Below are 17568 nucleotides of genomic sequence, written 5' to 3' on the forward strand. Positions count from 1 at the left end.
TAACAGTTTTAGTTTGCTTGGCTCTATAATCAACACTTTTGGTACCAGCAGCCAGGAAATCAAGATGGATTGCATTGGGAACGTTGGCTGTCAGGCACCTCTCCAGAGTAGTGAAGAGCAATGATGTCAGATTGGAGACTAAGGTGCGCCTGATCCAGGTCATATTCTTCACAATTGTTGCTATGCATCAGAGAGCTGGACAATGACTAGGGATGATAGAAAGAGAATTTATGCCTTTGAACTGTGGTGCTGAAGAAGAGTGTTAAATATACCATGGACTGCTAAGAGAAAAAACAGGTTCGCCCAGGAGAAGGTGTAACCAGGATGCTCCTTGGAGGGAAGGATTCTGAAGCTTTGTCTGACATACTTTGGACATGCTGCAAGGAGGGACTGGTCCCTGGAAAGGGACTTCATGCTTGGGAGGGTGGAAGGACAGCACAGGAGAGGAAGACCCTCGATGAGATAGATTCATTCAGTCACTGGGGCCATGGGAGGAGGTGTGTTAGAGACAATAAGGTTGGCACAGGATAGAGCAGGGTTTTGGGCTTTTGTACACAGGGTCAGAGGCAGAGGCAATGTGATTGGCACAGGATAGAGCAGGGTTTAGGCTGTTGTACATAGGGTCGCAAACGACTTGACGGCACATAACAACAACAGAATTAGAGTAATGGAACAACTTGCTCAGGGTCACATAGCAAATGATTAGCCAAGCTGAAATTTGAACTCAGTTGTGTCTGTTTCTAAGGTTACCAAGCTAACCTGGGAATAAAGTAATTTTCAAGAAATATGCCTTCATACTTAATGGGAATTTCAGTTTGGAATGTGAGCTGGGTGGGTATGTTGGTGACCTCCAACTTGTGCTTCTCTTCCTTTCTTCAAAGTCTATTTTGAGTCTCTCATCTTTATGTTGGCTTCTGGAGGTATGCAGAAAGGGGCCAAGGCTGGTGCTGCCCTCTTTCATTTCCCTTCCACTACCTACTCCTGGAGAGGGTTAAACCGGGCTGCTCCTTGGAGGCAAGGATTCTGAGGCTTCGTCTGACATGCTTTGGTCATGTTGTAAGGAGAGACCGGTCCTTGGAGAAGGACATCATGCTTGGGAGGGTGGAGGGCAGGCGCGGGAGGAGAAGGTCCTCTGGGAGGTGGATTGATTCAGTGACTGGGGCTATCGAGATGAATGTGTCAGAGACAATGAGATTGGCACAGGACAGAGCAGAGTTTAGAGCTGTTGTACATAGGGTCGCTATGAATCACAAGCGACTCAATGGCACATAACAACAAACAATAACAACAACAACAACCTACTACTGGGTCCAAGTCACATTACAGCCTAAGAAATATGGAGCAGAGTGGTAGGTGTGTGCTCTCCAGTTTGTGAGGATTTGACTCCTAAATCAGCCCATCATGTTTTGACTGTGAGATCTGGGCAGGTGACAAAGTAATGGCACCACCTCCTTAAGCCTGTCCATGTTGGGCCAGTGAAAAACTGGGATATTTACCATATATTCATTGCTTTGGTGAATGGCACCACTAAATATCCCATATGGCATGCAAAGTCAAGACCATTTTAAGATACAACAGATGTCAGGTTCCTAGTTGGCCTGTGCTGGTAGCGTTCAAGGACAATCAGGAGAACATAGCATCTACTTTGTTCAAGCTGAAACTCTGTCCTGAATATCCCCACAGCTCCCTCCCTATTCTAGTGCAAGATGGGGCCTGGCTCACTCTGATGCTTATCTGGGAACCGTTTGACCATTGGTGGCTTGTCAATTCATGCCATAGTGTCAACCTTAGTATCAACCACAGAGAAAACTGCTAAGACTCCCAAAAGCCAGCATCCGTACAGAACGCATCCTGCACTAAGCACTGAGGTGCCTAATTTGGTCCTTGGGCCCTCGCAAGAACCCAGTGCATCGATCACTATCCCCATTCTACAGATTAGGAAATGGAAGGAACACAGGTATAATTGCCATAAGCAGAACAGGCCTTGGTGGTGGAGGCATGGTGTCTGGACAAAGGCCCAGACATGCCTAAGTGCTTGCATCTCTTAGACTCCCCAGAAGCCTTAGCTACAGCAGACAGCAGCCTGTTCCCACAGAACCATTTGTACACAGTTTCCCAGTTAGGGATACCCTTCCCCAGTGTCTGCCTCTAAAACCCCCCTTAAGTGTGGCTTCGTAGGGAGAATGCCTTGATCTCCCAGCTGGAAGGGGTCACTTCTTTAGCACGAGGTCCACCTAGTTATATTGATGCTCAATATAACTAGGTAGCTCTCATGGCTAGTGGTAAGGAATTGAGGCATGAGGTTTGAATCCACCAGCTGCTGTGTGAAGAAAGATGGGCATTCTTCTGTGTGATTTTTTACCCTCTGAAAACCTGCTGGAGGGTCTACTTTGAATTGGTTCCAACACATCAGCACAACAACGAGAATAATAATAGTAGTATTGTTTGTGGCTGTGATGTGACTGCCCTGTAAGTTACTCCCCCTTCTTCTCTCCCGAGACACCCAGCATTCATGACCCTCAGCTGAGTCATTATTTGTTGGATTTAATTAAAAATCATCTTGAGTAATCTTTTTGTAAAGCAAGCTGCTAGGTGCCGTTGAATTGAGTATGAGTCCAAGCGATCCTCTGAATTATAGATCTGAACCCTGTCCTGTCCTGTCCCTCACAATCTCAATTAGCCCACTGCAGTCACTCTGTCAGTAGTCACTCTGTCAGTCCATCTGGTTGAGGATCTTCCTCTTTCACTGATTTTTCCACCTTTCCAAGAATGACGTTTCTCCAAGAAATAGCCTCTCCTAGCAACAACATTCCTGAAGTATGTGAGATGAACCTCTGTCATTCTTGTTCCCAAGGCTGTACTTTCCCCAAGACATATTTGTTTGTTCTTTTGACAGCCCATGGGATGTTTAATGCTCTTCTCCAGTACCACAGCTCAGAAGTCTCAGTTCCTTTTCTGTCATCCTTATTCACTGTCCAGCTCTCAGATGCTTAGCAAGTGACTGAAAAGACCATTTCTTTAAAAATTAGACTCAGCAATTTTACTCGTATATTTGTATGTGCAGGGAGCTCTGCTGGCCTAGTGGGTAAGGAGTTAGCTGCCAACGCAAAAGCAGGCAGTTCAAATCCACCAGCTGCTTTGAGGGGGAAAGATGGCCAATCTCATGTATATGTATCTCCAGTGCTGTTGTCATTGTGTACTGTCAAGTCAGAAATGGCTCATAGCAGACCCTGCAGTGTGTTTTTCAAAGCAGTAAATCACATGGAAGGAAATTGCTCATTCTTTTCCCGTGGAGCAGCTGGCAGATTTGAACTGCCTACCTTTGGGACTGTAGCACAGCTTTTTACCCCTAGTCCTTCCAAGCTCCCTTCCCTCCTATAAATGTGTGTGTGTGTGTGAGAGAGAGAGAGAGAGAGAGAGAGAGAGAGAGAAATGGAAACACAAGCCCATACTTTACTCATAATAGCCACAAATATTCATTAATAGGTGACTGAATAAGCAAATTGTAGCATACCCCCACAGTAGAATATTGTTGTTTGCTGTGGTGTTGTCATAGCTGACCTTCCAGCAGGTTTTCAGAGGCAGTTTAATTGCACAGGAGGATATTGTGCATCCTTCTTCCGCAGAGCAGCTGGTGGATTCAAACCACGTGCCTTTGGGATTGCAGCACATTTTTCTTACCACTTGGCCACCAGAGCTCCTTTAGTAGAATATTATGCTGACACGAAAAGGAACAGACATTGGTTTCTCAACATGGATAAGGTGAAGAAGCATGCTGAATGAGAGAAGCCAGACAGAAAGGAGTTGATGCTATATAATTCTGCTTATGCAAAATTCTAGCAGAGGCTGCACTAATCTTCAGTGACAGAAATCAGAAAAGTTGTTCCCTCCAGGGATGAGGAGACCAGCTTTTTGAGGGGAAAGGGCACAAAGGAACTTTGTGGGAGATAGAACTGTTCTATATCTTGAACTGACTATGTAGAGAGTATAGTTTGGTCAAAACCTATCAAACTATGCACTTAATATCTGTATTTTTAGCATCTTAAAATTCTATGAGAAAGAACTAACTCTAAATCAATTAATAGAAAATTTACTTATGTATTTTGAAAGCCTCTCTGATTTTAAAAAATTGTTTGTTTTTTTTTTAAATTGTTTTCCCCTTAGTACTTTACTCAAAGTAACAGACGAGAACACATCAAAACGACGGGCACTGCCCAGCCAAGCTTCCTGGAGCGGCTGAGCGAGACCTCAGGAGGGATGTTCGTGGGGCTCATGACCTTCCTGCTCTCCTTCTACATCATTTTCACAAATGAGGTAAAATGCCCAGGGCGCCTCTGTTCAAAGGGTCTCCTCAATGTCAGGTTGCTGAGGTTCTAAATCCTGAGACTAGATTGGATAACCGAGGACTTAGATTTTTTTACAAGAAAGGGGGCTGCTGAACTGAGTCAGAATTCTTTTTCTTGTGGCCCACCTCAAAACTGATGTAAGCAGGAAAGGGAGCAGATCCGTTAACACGCCTGGAAATCCTAAGGGTAGGACCAGCTTCAGGCCTACTTGGATCCAGGTGCTCGTGCTGGGTCACCTGGAATCTCCATTTCTCCATCTCTTAGCAGTTTTCCTGTATGATGCCATTGTTCTTGGGGAGGCTCATCCTTCATGGTGGCACAGGTAACCCCAGCAACTCCAGGGTCAACAGGCTTAGGAATTTCAGAGAGAAGAGGAAGTATCACCTTCTGGATCAATTGAGCCAGAGTTGCAGGGAGACTGGTCAAGTGTCTTGGCTTAAGTCTCTGTGCCTCTGAGCCAGTCCTTTGGCCAGGAGAATGCGTGTTCTGAGGAACTAGGCCTAGGAAGAATTTAAATGGTGGTTTAGAATACCCTGTGTAAAACCACTGAGAACCACATGAACTGAGAGTAGGAGGGAGGCAGAGAAGGCAAAGGAAATTGAGGAAGGAGTCAGGGTAGAGAGAAATGCCAGCTGTTCCCAACCAGCATACTGTCATTATTGGGATTTCCTGACATGGAGAGCTGAGTCTGAGTGTTCCCCAAGGGCTGTCATGCTGTGATAGTCTACTGGCAGCCTCACCTGACTTGGTGACCGCCACTGTGTTTTGCCCACAGGGTCGCGCACTGAAGACAGCAACCTCCCTGGCTGAGGGGCTCTCTCTCGTGGTCTCCCCAGACAGCATCCACAGTGTGGCTCCGGAGAACGAGGGGAGACTGGTGCACATCATCGGGGCCTTGCGGACGTCCAAGGTTGGTTTGGCGATGGTTGTGGTTTGCTGGTGGCTTTGCCGTATCACCGGGGATTGTCTGGTTGAGCATTTGCAAGCAGCGACTCCCAGCTCCACAATTCACAGCTATGGTTCAGACATCCCTCTGTCTCAACTCTTCACCTGTAGAAGGGGGACAATAATTTTAACCAGGACTAATGGTAGCCTGCCAGTTTTAAAGATTCAGTCATATAAGTAGATGACCTTCAGTGCTTGGTGCATGTTTGGGTCTTGACTAGGTGCTGTAATGAGGATTATTCTCCGTGAGTGTTTAATCCAGTCCTCCACAAGTTCTCTGGCACTAGGACATTGTAGTTGGTGCCCTGCCATCGTCCTTGGACTGTGAGATTCCTGGAGTGGGCATTGAGTTTTAAGAACATTGGGTAGGCTGTTTGACTGGATTCTCCTAATTACCCTGCCCTTGCTGCTTGTGACCTGTTTCTTTTTTGGTCTGAGGTCCAGTTCCTCAGCTTGCCGTAAGTCTTGGTCTTCATTCTGTGCTTTGTTTGATTTTTTTTAAGCTCTTGTCTGATCCCAACTATGGGGTGCACATTCCAGCTGTGAAGCTGCGGCGCCACGTGGAGATGTACCAGTGGGTGGAGGCCGAAGAGTCCAGGTGAGCCGCCGGTGGAAGTGAAGGAGGCGGAGAGGCCAGGGTGAGCGCAGGGGCCTCCGTTTTGATGTTTCTGAAGTGTCAAGCAGCAAATCTCTGTGTCATAAAAAGTGTCACATTTTTTTCAGAATTATTAGCTGTTTTTCTGTATGGAGGTGGTGGGAATTCAGCGCAAAGTAGCTTCAAGAAGAAAGGAGGTCGACTCACTGCCTTATCTTGGTAGTCAGGGGATGCACTGGCTTAGGCTGACTCGTTCCAGGCCCCAAGCAGTGTAATTAGGTCAGCATGCCTGCCTTACCTTCTCCAGTGCCACTGCCCAGCTGTGTGCTCTGTTGGTTTCACCCTCTCTCCCACCTAGGACCAGAGGGTGCCTTCAGGTTTCAGTCTTGTTAGTCCTGAAGTCCTGGTGCAGGCTCTCATGGCCAGGCTGGGGTCACCTGGAGCCAGCTGGGCACAGCGGATGGGTGAGAAGGTGTCTGGAGCATGACCACTTTGGAGGCAGTTGGTCAGGCTGTCCTGGGATCCAGAGGCCTGTGGATCTCTGGCCTAGGAGGCAAGGCTTGGGTCCTGGGGAGAATCCACTGCAGGCAGCTTTAAGCTTTGAGTGTGGACGTAGTTCTCTCCAGTCCAAGTCCTCAGGGACTGAAGCTGGTTCTGCGGAACATGAGCACCCAGACCCAAGACGGGGCAGCCATGGCTCTGCCTCACTGTGGGATCGGACCTCACAGTGGAGGTTGCTTCCAGCTGAAGCTGTAGGAATTGGAATGCTCAGAAGTGATGAGACTCAGGCTGCCTGTGCTTTCCCTGCAGAGAGTACACGGAGGACGGGCAGGTGAAGACGGAGACGAAATACTCTTACAGTGAGTCCTGGGCCCAGCCCCCCACCCCCGGAAGTGCCTTGATATCACAGAGCATGGAGTCCTTGACCTGAGGGAGGCTGACTGCAGAGGGAGAGCTGTGGGAAGTCCTGTAGGAAATCAATGGGCATCAGTCCTTGGTGACTGGGTGTCCCTTTGGTTCCCTGAATGATTGTGGGCTAGCAGGAGAGGACTCAGGGTCAGTGATCTTCAGATGCAGACTGTCCTTAACACGATTGGCCTGTTTCTCCTCCCTGTGCAGACACTGAATGGAGGTCTGAAGTGGTCAGCAGCAAAAACTTTGACCGAGAGATTGGCCACAAAAACCCCAGGTGAGAGCTGGGCCCGCAGCCCAAGAGCCATTCTGCCTGCCCCCGGGCAGCCCGCTAGTCTGTCCTCATGCGAATAACAAGGTTCCTTCCACCTTGTGAGCGGATGAGAATGTGGAGCCCTGACTCCCAGACCCCAAACCAGCTCCCTTTATAGGAGGCATTTGTCAAGGCATGGAAACGTGCTTACAGGGGTTTGCATGTGCTGTGCTCTGGAAGCATCTTGTTAACAAACCAGGGGCTAGGAGAGTAGCAGGACCACCAGGAAGGGCTTGGAGCAGGCAGTGGCCTTGGATGTGGGCTCTGAGGATTTCAGCAGAGTGAGGTTACCTGGAAGGAGGGACTAGGTATGGAGGTGGTGAAGTGCTGGGCACAGCGGGAGTGTGGGCTGCAGGCAGTGACCAGCAGGGCTGGGGCAGGGAGGGGTGCGGCAGGGTTAGATGTGTCAAGCCTGGGAGGAGGCAGACAGGTGTGAGGTCCCCTACAAGGCCCACCTGATTGCTGGTGAGTGGTGGGAAAGACGGGTGAGAGGATTTGAAATTCTAGAGGAGACAGAAGGGGCGTGCTCATCCAGGGAGGGGAGATGGGGCTCTCCAGGCTGGGCTGGACTTGCTTGCGTTCCCCGAGAGGGACTCTGTCCAGTGCACCTCAAGGGGACCCAAACAGCTCCTGCCCTGATGCCCACCTCCTTGACAGTATCTTCTGTCCCACAGCGCCATGGCGGTGGAGTCGTTCACGGCTACAGCCCCCTTCGTCCAGATTGGCAGGTTTTTTCTCTCGGCAGGTCAGTCTCTGGCAGGGGTATGAGGTGGGGTGGGGAGGTGGGAAGGATGAGAGCTGGTAGGCTGAGGGTGCAGAGTGCACCTGAGGCAGCCTTGCCTCCTAATCAACCACCTGCTCTCAGGCCTCATTGACAAAGTCGACAACTTTAAGCCACTAAGCCTGTCCAAGCTGGAGGACCCTCACGTGGACATTATCCGCCGGGGAGACTACTTCTACCATAGCGAGAACCCCAAGTACCCAGAGGTACATGGACAGGCCTGGGGATTAGGCGTGGGGATTAGGGGCTTGAGCACCATCCATGAATGGCGAATGAATGACACATGGGGTTCCTGTATGGACTGATTAGGCTCAGGTGATTCCACAGTTGACCTGTTGGAGGAGAGAGCGGAGTTCCAGGGGAAGGAACAGCCAGGGCAAAAAGGGTTGAAGAGGTGTGAGGTGCCTGCGGGTGTGTACGTCATTATTGGCTGAAGACGGTGCCTTCTGATCCGTTCATCTCACTTCTTTTCCTCCTCAGGTGGGAGACCTGCGTGTCTCATTTTTCTACGCAGGACTGAGTGGGGATGACCCAAACCTGGGCCCTGCTCACGTGGTAAGCTGGCTTCTAAGGGGCAGACTCCGAGTCAGGGCGTTGTGACCTTCCACTGGATATGGGTTCCTTGTGCTACACGTGCACACGCTCAGTCATGCACACTTTTCAGCCATTGCAGACATTTGTGTGATTGGAAACCTGAAAGCCCCAGAAGCTCTAGTTCATTACCATACCTGTGAGAGATCTTCCAAACACATCTAGCCCCTTAGGTTTAATCTATAAAAGCTTGCTTTTTAGCGTCGTGGCACCTCCCCAAGCTCCTGATTTGTGTGTGGTCCTCCCTGGGACTTTGGATGAAGTAGGTTAGCAGATTTGTGGGGCTTGGTGTGCCTCTGGGTGGACATGTGGAGAGAGAAGCCCAGGGCGGGGTTATAATGGGTTCTCGTCACTTCCTTCCTTAGCACAGCCCCTGGAGGAATTCCTGGGGCCAGGTGGGCTGAGAGGTGTGGGAGGGAGTCTCGTGTTGAGACACTGAGCCCCTCAGCTGACACTGATTTCTTCAACCAGGTCACAGTGATTGCTCGTCAGCGGGGTGACCAGCTGGTCCCATATTCCACCAAATCTGGTGATACCTTGCTGCTGCTGCACCATGGGGACTTCTCAGCTGAGGTGAGCTGCTGCTGCCCTGCTGTCCCTCCCTCTCTCCTTCCTTCCCTCTCACAGGTTCCTTCCTCCTGCTTGAGGGCATAGCCAGTGCAGTAGGCATGATGATAGGGCCGGAATAATCCTCTCCTGCTGTGCTCCAGACTACAGGGCACAGCGAATGGAGGGCTGAGTGGACCCTGTGCCACAATCTTCAGCCGTGTGGACGTGTTAGTGGAAAAGGTAGTGAGGAAGGCAGGCTGTGCCGAGTGTGATGAGGGGCGGGCGGAGCTCAGGTTAATGGGCAGAAATTGGACAGTGGCTGAAGGCGGCCTCTGATGAATGACATTTTTGCTGAGACTTAACTGATAAGCTTTTGCAATCCTGGCAGAGTCAGCCAGTAGTTTAGGTAAGGGCCCAGCCAAGGCAGGGAGGACTGGATATTATCAGGGAGTGGGGGTGAGGGGTGAGGTTGGCATGGTGGGCAGAGGCACACTGGCAAGTGTGTGCTTCTTCCAGAGCCCCAAGAAGGAGGGAGGGTTTAGAGCTCAGGTGCCCAGGAAGGAGCACCCTTCCAATACCTGTCCATAGAGCTCCTTGGGCCTTCTTTCCACTGCCTGTCAAATGGGAGGGGTCATGCCTCAGCTAGCTCCATGGTGGTTAGCCCTGTTGTTGTTATGTACTGTTGAGTTGGAAGTGACTCAGCTGACCCTGCAGTGGGTTTTTTGAAGGCAGTAAATCTGTGTTGGATTGATATCACAGCTCTTTACCACTAGGCCACCAGAGCCCCTTGGAGAAGGGGTATGAAGATACAGTGATCAGTTCAATACTGCCTGCAAAGTTAACCCTTCTTCATCAGGCAGAATATCTTCCTTAAGAGAAAAATAGAGTTTTTACGTTGCCGATGAGCAGTGTTATCATTGGTGGGGCATTCTGTTCTGGCCTGAAAATAAACCATATGGTGTTTTCATCAGGAGGGCTACAAATGGTGAGAGCAGCGGGCAGCTGGCTGGGATTAGCTGTGCCCCCTTTGTCTTTCTCTTAGGGCCTCTGCTGTCGCCCTTCCTGCTTTAGCTTAGAGCCATGGTGAGACTGGGTCAGGACCTGCCCAGGAGCCCCGTCACCAGCCACAGGGTGGGGTTGCCACCTCCCAACCTGGCACATCATGAGTCACTCATTCCATCCAGCTCTGAGGGCCCCCTGGGTGGTTTCTAAAATTAGGTGGCCCTGTTCAGACCTTGCTCTCTCCCAAGGCCCTTGCTTAGCCCAGGGCTTCCGCCCTGCTGCAGGGGAGGGAGGCCGAGGTCTCAGGGCTGCCCTATCAGAGAGCATGGGCGGGCTCCTGGCTTAGATGCCTCCCCTGGGCAGGACTGGCTGTGCCCACCTGGCCTTTGCTTATTAGTGCTCTGTTCTCATCTCCTCATAGCCTCCCGACATGCATTCCCCATTAGAGTCTGAGGTCTCTGCTAGACAGAGAGAACGTGAGCTGAAGAGGCAGCCCGGGCACTGAGAGGAATCCGCAGACCCTGCATGTCAGGATGACTGGACTGCAGTGCCAGGAATGAGGAGAGTGCAGTGGTTCTGAGCATGGATATTAGAAACAGGCCTCATTCAGGCCCTGACTGTGCATTCTCGGGTGTACTTTATCCCTCAAACCTGCCTCCTTGTGTGTAAAGTGGATGTTCATACTCGCTTGTTACCATTACTGTTAGCATCCTTAACTTACTTGGTGGCTGAGAGGCTAAGGAATAAGCTTTTCTCGTATTGCAGGGAGTTAGTGAGGAAGGGCACAGGCCTGGTTCCTGCCCTTGGGAACCTGGAAGTAAGCACTTGGTGTGAGCCCTGGCAGGTTCTTTACCCTCTCACAACTTGCGTTTTGTCATCTGTAAAACGGGGATAAGTGTGTCTACACCATCCAGTTATGTTGAGGATTGTTATGTGCCATCAAGTCAGAACTAATCCTACTGACCCTCCAGTGGGTGTTCAGAAGCTGTAAATTGTACGGGAGGAGATTGCCCATCTTTCCTCCCAAGGAACAGCTAGTGGATTTGAACCATGTGCCTTTGTGTTGTCAGCGTAGCTCCTTACCCATTAGGCCCCTAGAGTTTCCTAGTTGAGGATTACAGAATGCTTCTAAAATGCAAACAGTGCCTGATACAAATAGTAAGTGATAAAAGTGAAGCATTACTCTTGCTATTGTTCTAGATTAGGACATGGGTGCCTGACTGAGATCAGCATATCAGGAATACTCTGAAGAGCTGACGTTTAAGGAGAAGTGAGAAGAATGTTGGACCTGGCCTACCACAACTGTGTGCAAACGAGCTCTAGGCAGAGGGAGGAGGGAAAGACCCAGAGGCATGAAGACACCTGCCATGGTGCAGGCCAGGCAGACAGTGGGGTTAGCATGCAACCTTGGAGTCGGATGGCAGGGCCCTGGCAGGATGCTATGGGTGGGAACAGGGAAGCCATGAGGAAGAGGCTCCTGCTGCAGTCCTGGTGAGGGGCATGAGAGATGGTGTTGGCTTCGCTTAGGGGGAGACAGCAGAGATTTGAGGAAATACGGCTGTAGAGTTGGCAGGCCTGATGGACTGGATGGGAGGTAGCGAGTGGGGAGCAAGTCCAGTGAACACATGTGCCATATACTGGGCCGTATGCTGGGATAGGAAAGAGAAACAGGTTGGAGTGGAGGGATGCCTGTCAGTGTTGAAGTGCCAGCACATCAAGGGGAGGCATCCGATCAACAGTGGGAGCCAGCCAAGGGCGAGACCCTGAAGAAGAAGAAGGCTTGACTTCCTGCAGCTTTGCTTAAGAGCAACTGGATGGGGTTACCTGGGGGCCAGGGTGCAGACGGAGAAGGGAAAAGAAAGTAGCTAAAGAATCTCAGTGTTTTAGAGGCCAGAACAAAAGAGAAGGAATGGCAGCAGGCACTGAAAAGGAGCAGCAGCCTGGGCAGCAGGAGGCAAACACGGGAAGGGTCCCAGGACCATGCTCTAAAGCACATCCGATCGCACAGGCATAGCCTGCTGCACAGGGCCTGCCGCGCATGCACTTAAACCCCACCAGATCCACAGGAGGCTCTGAAACGGCCTCACGGAGGCACCAGTGCAGGAATGCTGTCATTCCTTACAGATGAGACAGTGGGCTGCGGTGTTTGAAGGAAGTGGGGTCTCCCTGTTGTTGTGGATGGTCAAGTTGGAGTTAGAACCATCGAGTTAGAGCCGACCCGTAGCCGAACCTCTAACAGGTTGTCAGAGGCAGGACACATGGGAGGAGACTGTCCGTCTTTCTCCCACGGAGCAGCTGATGGATTTGAACTGCATACATTTGCGTCAGCAGCGCAGTTCCTTCCACTACCCACCAAGAAGGCTCATACCTTCTACGAACATCTCGTGTGCCTTGCCCTGAACTGTGTCCACTGTATGGAGGCTTGACCTGGGGTAGGCCTTTGTTTCCCTCTATTTGTTCATACACAGCCCATGGCTTCTGGTTGGCATAGCCCCCCCCACAGTATTCCCCTCTGTCAGTGGGTAGTGGCCTCCTCTGATTAATGAGCACCCCATCTCCCCATTGTCCTGCAGGAGGTCTTTCAGAGAGAACAAAAGAGCAATGCCATGAAGACATGGGGGTTCCGGGCCGCTGGCTGGATGGCCATGTTTATGGGCCTCAACCTCATGACCCGGATCCTCTACACCCTGGGTAGGTATAGAGATGGGGCTGGGGGTGAAGGGCCCCTTTCTCTGGTAGCCCCAAGTGTTTCTGCTTACCACACCATGGCGCCAGCTTCTCTGGCTGGTAGGTGCCCCCTATGCCATAGTGTTAGGATGAATGAGCAGATCGCAGCATGAAGGCCAAGGTGGAGTGCTTATGTGGGGCGAGGGTGGGTGGAAGCCAGGATCACGGGAGGCATTGTAGCTTTCATTATCTGAGGGTCTGACTACCCTTTTCACTGACTCACTGCTCATCCCTTCATTTGTTCATCCCACAAGTAATCAGTCAGCCACAGGGAGGAAGGCGGCCAGCCTTTGAGCGAGTGGACCTGCATTTGTTCTGGGTACTTGACTGCTCCTTTCGCATCTCTCCTTCAGTTACTTTACACCTAACTTGCAGTGTTTTGTGAAATGGTTAGGAAATAGGAAATACTCAAAAACTGTTGCTTCCTTCTCCACCCAAAAATGTGCCAGATTTGGGGCAGCCTGCAAGTCTGGAGCTCAGGGAGTTTGCCTAGCAGCTTACTTGGCCAGAGAGCCCAGTACAGCTCAGATGTCCTGTCCTGGCCAAGGTCCGGAGCCCTAAGTGCTGGGCTGAGCGTTATCTGGGAGAGTGGATCCTCTAAGGGGACTTTCTAACCAAGCCTTTACCCCAGTATGTGTGTGCCCATCTAGTCAGAAGAGTTGGCCAGCCTTCTCTAAGTTCAACAGAAACCTCTCCTCTCCTGCCGCCTACAGGTTGGCAGCAATGTGGCTGCAGCAAAGCCCAGCCTTGGAGCTGAGGGTTGCCTCCCTTGTGATAGGTCAGAATATGAGGACCAGGGAGGCTTGTTCTGGACAGTTAAACTACTCAGAAAGACTGACCTCATCTATGACACTAAGAAGGAGAGATGGGGATTGAAACCAGACCTGTCTGTCCTTCTTTGAACTAAGCCATCTGGGCTGTGTGACTGATGGTGGGCAGGCTGTTCTCCTTGGGGCCCAGTTGCCTCACGGCCAAGGGCTTCAGATCTCGCTCAATGGACTCTTCTTTCAGTCTTCCTCTGTGGTCCATGGACCCTCCCCACACCTGGAATGTTGGCACTCCACTCAGGAACGATCTAGAACTCGGGGGACATCCATAGTGTCATGGAAAGATCAGATAAACTGCAACACAGCACAACCCGTGCGTCCACTCATTTATTTCTTCAGCTGACACTGAGGACCTGCTGTGTGCAACAGTGCTTTAGATCCTGGGGACAGAGTAGTGAGCCAGCAGGCCAGCCAGGACCCTGTCTCCTCAGCTTACATTACTGAGTGATGGCTGAGAGCTTGGGCTGTGCAGCTAGGCAGTCAGGTTTAGATCTTGGTTCTGTCACTTTCTGACTGTACGAACTGCACAGGTTAAACTCCCTGAGCCTCAGTGACCTTGTAGGTAAAATAGTTACATTCATCACTTAACTAGCAGGGTGGACCTTCGGTCTTGTTGAGGTAACACTCACAGTGCCTGACACATAGCCAGCCCTCAGGAACATGAACTTGTTTTATGGTAAGGGCTCAGAAGGAGTGCTATTCATGTATGAAATGACCAAAATGATGCCCAGAGGTGGTCTGCAGGGGCGTCTTGGGGTGTTGCGCAAATCCCGCGGAACCAGAGCCCTGGGGCCTTCTAGGACCTGGCTGGAGATCGCTCTGCTGGACATCTGCTCCTGTGGTGCAACCTTGACAGAACTGGAAGGTCAACAGTTTAAATAGGCCTCCTGAGAAGGCTTCACCACACGCTCCTTTGTGAAAATGCAGGATGGACCATTTATGAATGCTCGGGTGAATGCCTGTGTGGTGGCCTCAGGCTGATCTCAGTATAGTCCCACGATTGCACATCCCTTCTGTGTACCCTTTCTCTAGGAACTGAGGGGTGAGCAGCTTAGCCTATGCCCAGCCACAGACCTTGGTGGGAGGTCTCCTCTGACCATCTGGCACTCAATGTGTGGGTTCTGGTGTCCACTGCTCTGTCCCTCCTCTCCTATTCACAGGGACCAGGTGGGACAGCCTGTGCCCGCCCTGGCTCACAACTTTTCCTTCCCTACAGTGGACTGGCTTCCTGGCCTCCGAGAGTTGGTCAACATTGGCCTGAAAGCCTTTGCCTTCTGCGTGGCCACCTCCCTGACCTTGCTGACCGTCGCCGCTGGATGGTTCTTCTACCGGCCCCTGTGGGCCCTCTTCATTGGCTGCCTGGCACTGGTGCCCATCATCATTGCTCGGACACGGGCGCCAGCCAAAAAGCTCGAGTGAAGGAGGCCCTGGCACCTGCCTGACCCAAGCCGCCACCTCCTGTGCTGACCCAGTGTGACTTGGGATTGGTCTTTGATTGCACGTTCTCGAGGGGGCCTCTCTTGGCAGCATGCACAAGCTGGGATCTGGTGTTCATCAGCTAAGCTCCTCCTCCCTCCTCCTCTTGTGGATTCGCCGCTTTGATGGGCAGAAGGCAACCTAACAAGCACTGTCCCGTTTCCCCCCTTTGCTTCTTTTGTGGCCTGTTATGTGTGACTCAGCTAATCTGTGCACAAGTGATGATGCAAAAAAAAACAAAAAACAAAAACAAGTGACGATGCAGTGGCACTCTACAGAAAGCTGCTGATTAAAGGGCTCAACCTCAGTACCTGCTGGTTCCCACCATTGAAGAGAAGTACCAGGACTCTGCCACGGCCATCAAATGTCCCCAGGATCCTAGAGGGTCACATCACCCTTAGTTATATTGCTAGGTAGCACTAGATTGCCAAAGGAAAAGGCTTGTGCCCATCAGAACCACAACCCAAGTGTCTGGGTAGAACTTAATTGGATACTTCAAAAAAGGACAAAACATGGAAGATGTGATAGTGGGGGGGAAATGGGCTTTTACCATACAGCTTGGCCACTTGGGGTCCACGGCCATCGAGCTGGCTGTGATGGTGACATTCCTGGGTTTCTGAGGGTGGGGATATATCCCCTCTCCCTCTTATGGCACGGCCATATGGTACGTCTTAACTGCTAAGGTTGGTTCAGCAGCCCAACACCTCACCTGCTACATCACCAGGGCTCAAAAGTCCTGTTTATAAGCTTTTGTTTGCTATGATTAGTAATCTTTTCTTGTGTACTTTCCTACACCAAGAGGGAATTGTTTTAAAATAAGGTTTTATAAAAAACCTCACAAAACTCCAAACCTCCTGAATGGTTATTATTTCAGACTGTTACAGAAATAAATACCCTGCCAGCTGAAGTTAATTCAAAGCATAAGTAAAGTGTTCAATTGGGGTATGGCTTACTTGGTACAAAGAAAAAATTCTGTCAGTGTTCTCAGTTACTGGGAAGCTTTATAAAGTTTCCCAATACAAGTATTACTTTAAAAAAAAGTATGAACAAGGCTTTATTTTCACCTGGGATGAGAAAGAGCATCTCTACAGGACTGAGAAAGGTATTTTCCTTCATCCTCTGGGGTGAGAAATTGCCTGTTTATTATTTGAAGATAGTTTTGTCCTTAAGTCATGGTTCAGAGCTTCACAAGGAATGGGCTCCTGCATAGTCAATCACAACCAAGCCTCAGCTGCAACAGGCTGGCTCTCCCAGCACCACTGCCTGGCCTGGGCCTTCATCACCGAGCGCATACTGACATCTAGGCCTCAGAGGTCGGGGGAAGGTTGTGATGTCTTGACTGTACCTTCCCAAATAAAACCTAAGCATGCTTAATTTACACAATTTCTAAGTTTCCCAAGTCCTCGAAAACCCTCTTAAAGAATGTGGTAATTTTGTCTTAAAGGGTTCTTTGTGCATTCTTTTTCTTACATTCAGAAATTGCTTTACCTTTGCCCAGAGCTTTAGCAGATAAATATTCATTAGTTGAGAAGGTTCAGAACTTGTGTAAATTGGTGACTGAAGGGTCTCTGCTGTCCTGCGGGTAATCTGTTGCTTCAGATTTTTCTTTTCTGTTAAAGACAAATAGCCAGCCCCATAGATGACATGGAATCCAAGTTTAAGGGCTGTATTCTTAAGGGTAGTATTCTTCACAACTGTATTAAAGGAGGAATGTCACTTAAGTCTATTAATGGATGCCTTTCAAAAAAAAAGGTACTATAACTAGATGCTAGCTAAATACAAAGTCCTTGAGATTTGGTTTGTATCACTGTCTGGAAAATAGGTTGAATTTCAATTAAAATTTTTTTTCAAAAAAACAAATGAATGTTAAGTTTGAAGCCTTTGGGGGGAAAGAACTCCCATGAAATTTGTATTAACTTTGTATTTTTGATAAAAATTAAAATTTATGTCTTTTCGTATGGAAACTTGCCATTAAGTTGCATTCTTTCGGAAATTTCTAGAATTTAGTCAGAACTTAACTGAATTCTTACACTCCAGTTATAAGTTGTTTTTAGGGTCCAAAGCGTCTCAACATTTTTAGAAAAGTGCAACAATGAATGAATGGAATTCCAAAATCTCTGTAGATGTTCACTGAAATAAAAAAAATTTAAAAAAAAAGGCAACTCACTCTTCCTAATATCTAGACGACTTACATACCAATGCCTACTCTGCTTTGGCTTGGTTCAAAGTAAATGACTCACCCTTCACCCATCTTCTGAATGTGCTTGCAGAGGTGGATGGGGCGGCAGCATGAAACTGTGCAAAGGGCATTATGGGCTGTGGGTAGCAACACACAGATCCAGGTCCAAGTCCCAAGTCGGCCACTGACTGAGGAACGGGATGAGTCAGTGAATGCAGAGCCTGATTTCCTCATCTAAACGGGGGAAATACCCTTGTACCTCAGATAAAGCCCTCCTTGTTCATCTAAGTGAGCAATGAGTAATTGTTGGGAGTACTTCAAACAA

General features: G+C 49.7%; 1 protein-coding gene across 1 annotated transcript; it reads left to right on the forward strand.

Moving 5' to 3' along the window:
- Positions 1 to 4182: 4182 nt before the first annotated feature.
- TMEM43 (transmembrane protein 43) lies at positions 4183 to 15033 on the forward strand. Its single transcript, XM_006901027.1, has 11 exons — positions 4183 to 4314; positions 5122 to 5256; positions 5795 to 5889; positions 6697 to 6746; positions 7006 to 7075; positions 7786 to 7856; positions 7977 to 8098; positions 8373 to 8447; positions 8955 to 9056; positions 12608 to 12725; positions 14805 to 15033. Exons 1-11 carry the CDS (start codon positions 4258 to 4260, stop codon positions 15005 to 15007), a joined length of 1098 nt encoding a protein of 365 aa, XP_006901089.1. The 5' UTR covers positions 4183 to 4257; the 3' UTR covers positions 15008 to 15033.
- The last annotated feature ends 2535 nt before the right edge of the window (positions 15034 to 17568 follow it).

This window comes from Elephantulus edwardii, unplaced genomic scaffold (assembly GCF_000299155.1).
Source record: "Elephantulus edwardii isolate Elephantulus edwardi_28Jun2011 unplaced genomic scaffold, EleEdw1.0 scaffold00306, whole genome shotgun sequence".
In the NCBI taxonomy this organism is placed as follows: domain Eukaryota; kingdom Metazoa; phylum Chordata; class Mammalia; order Macroscelidea; family Macroscelididae; genus Elephantulus; species Elephantulus edwardii.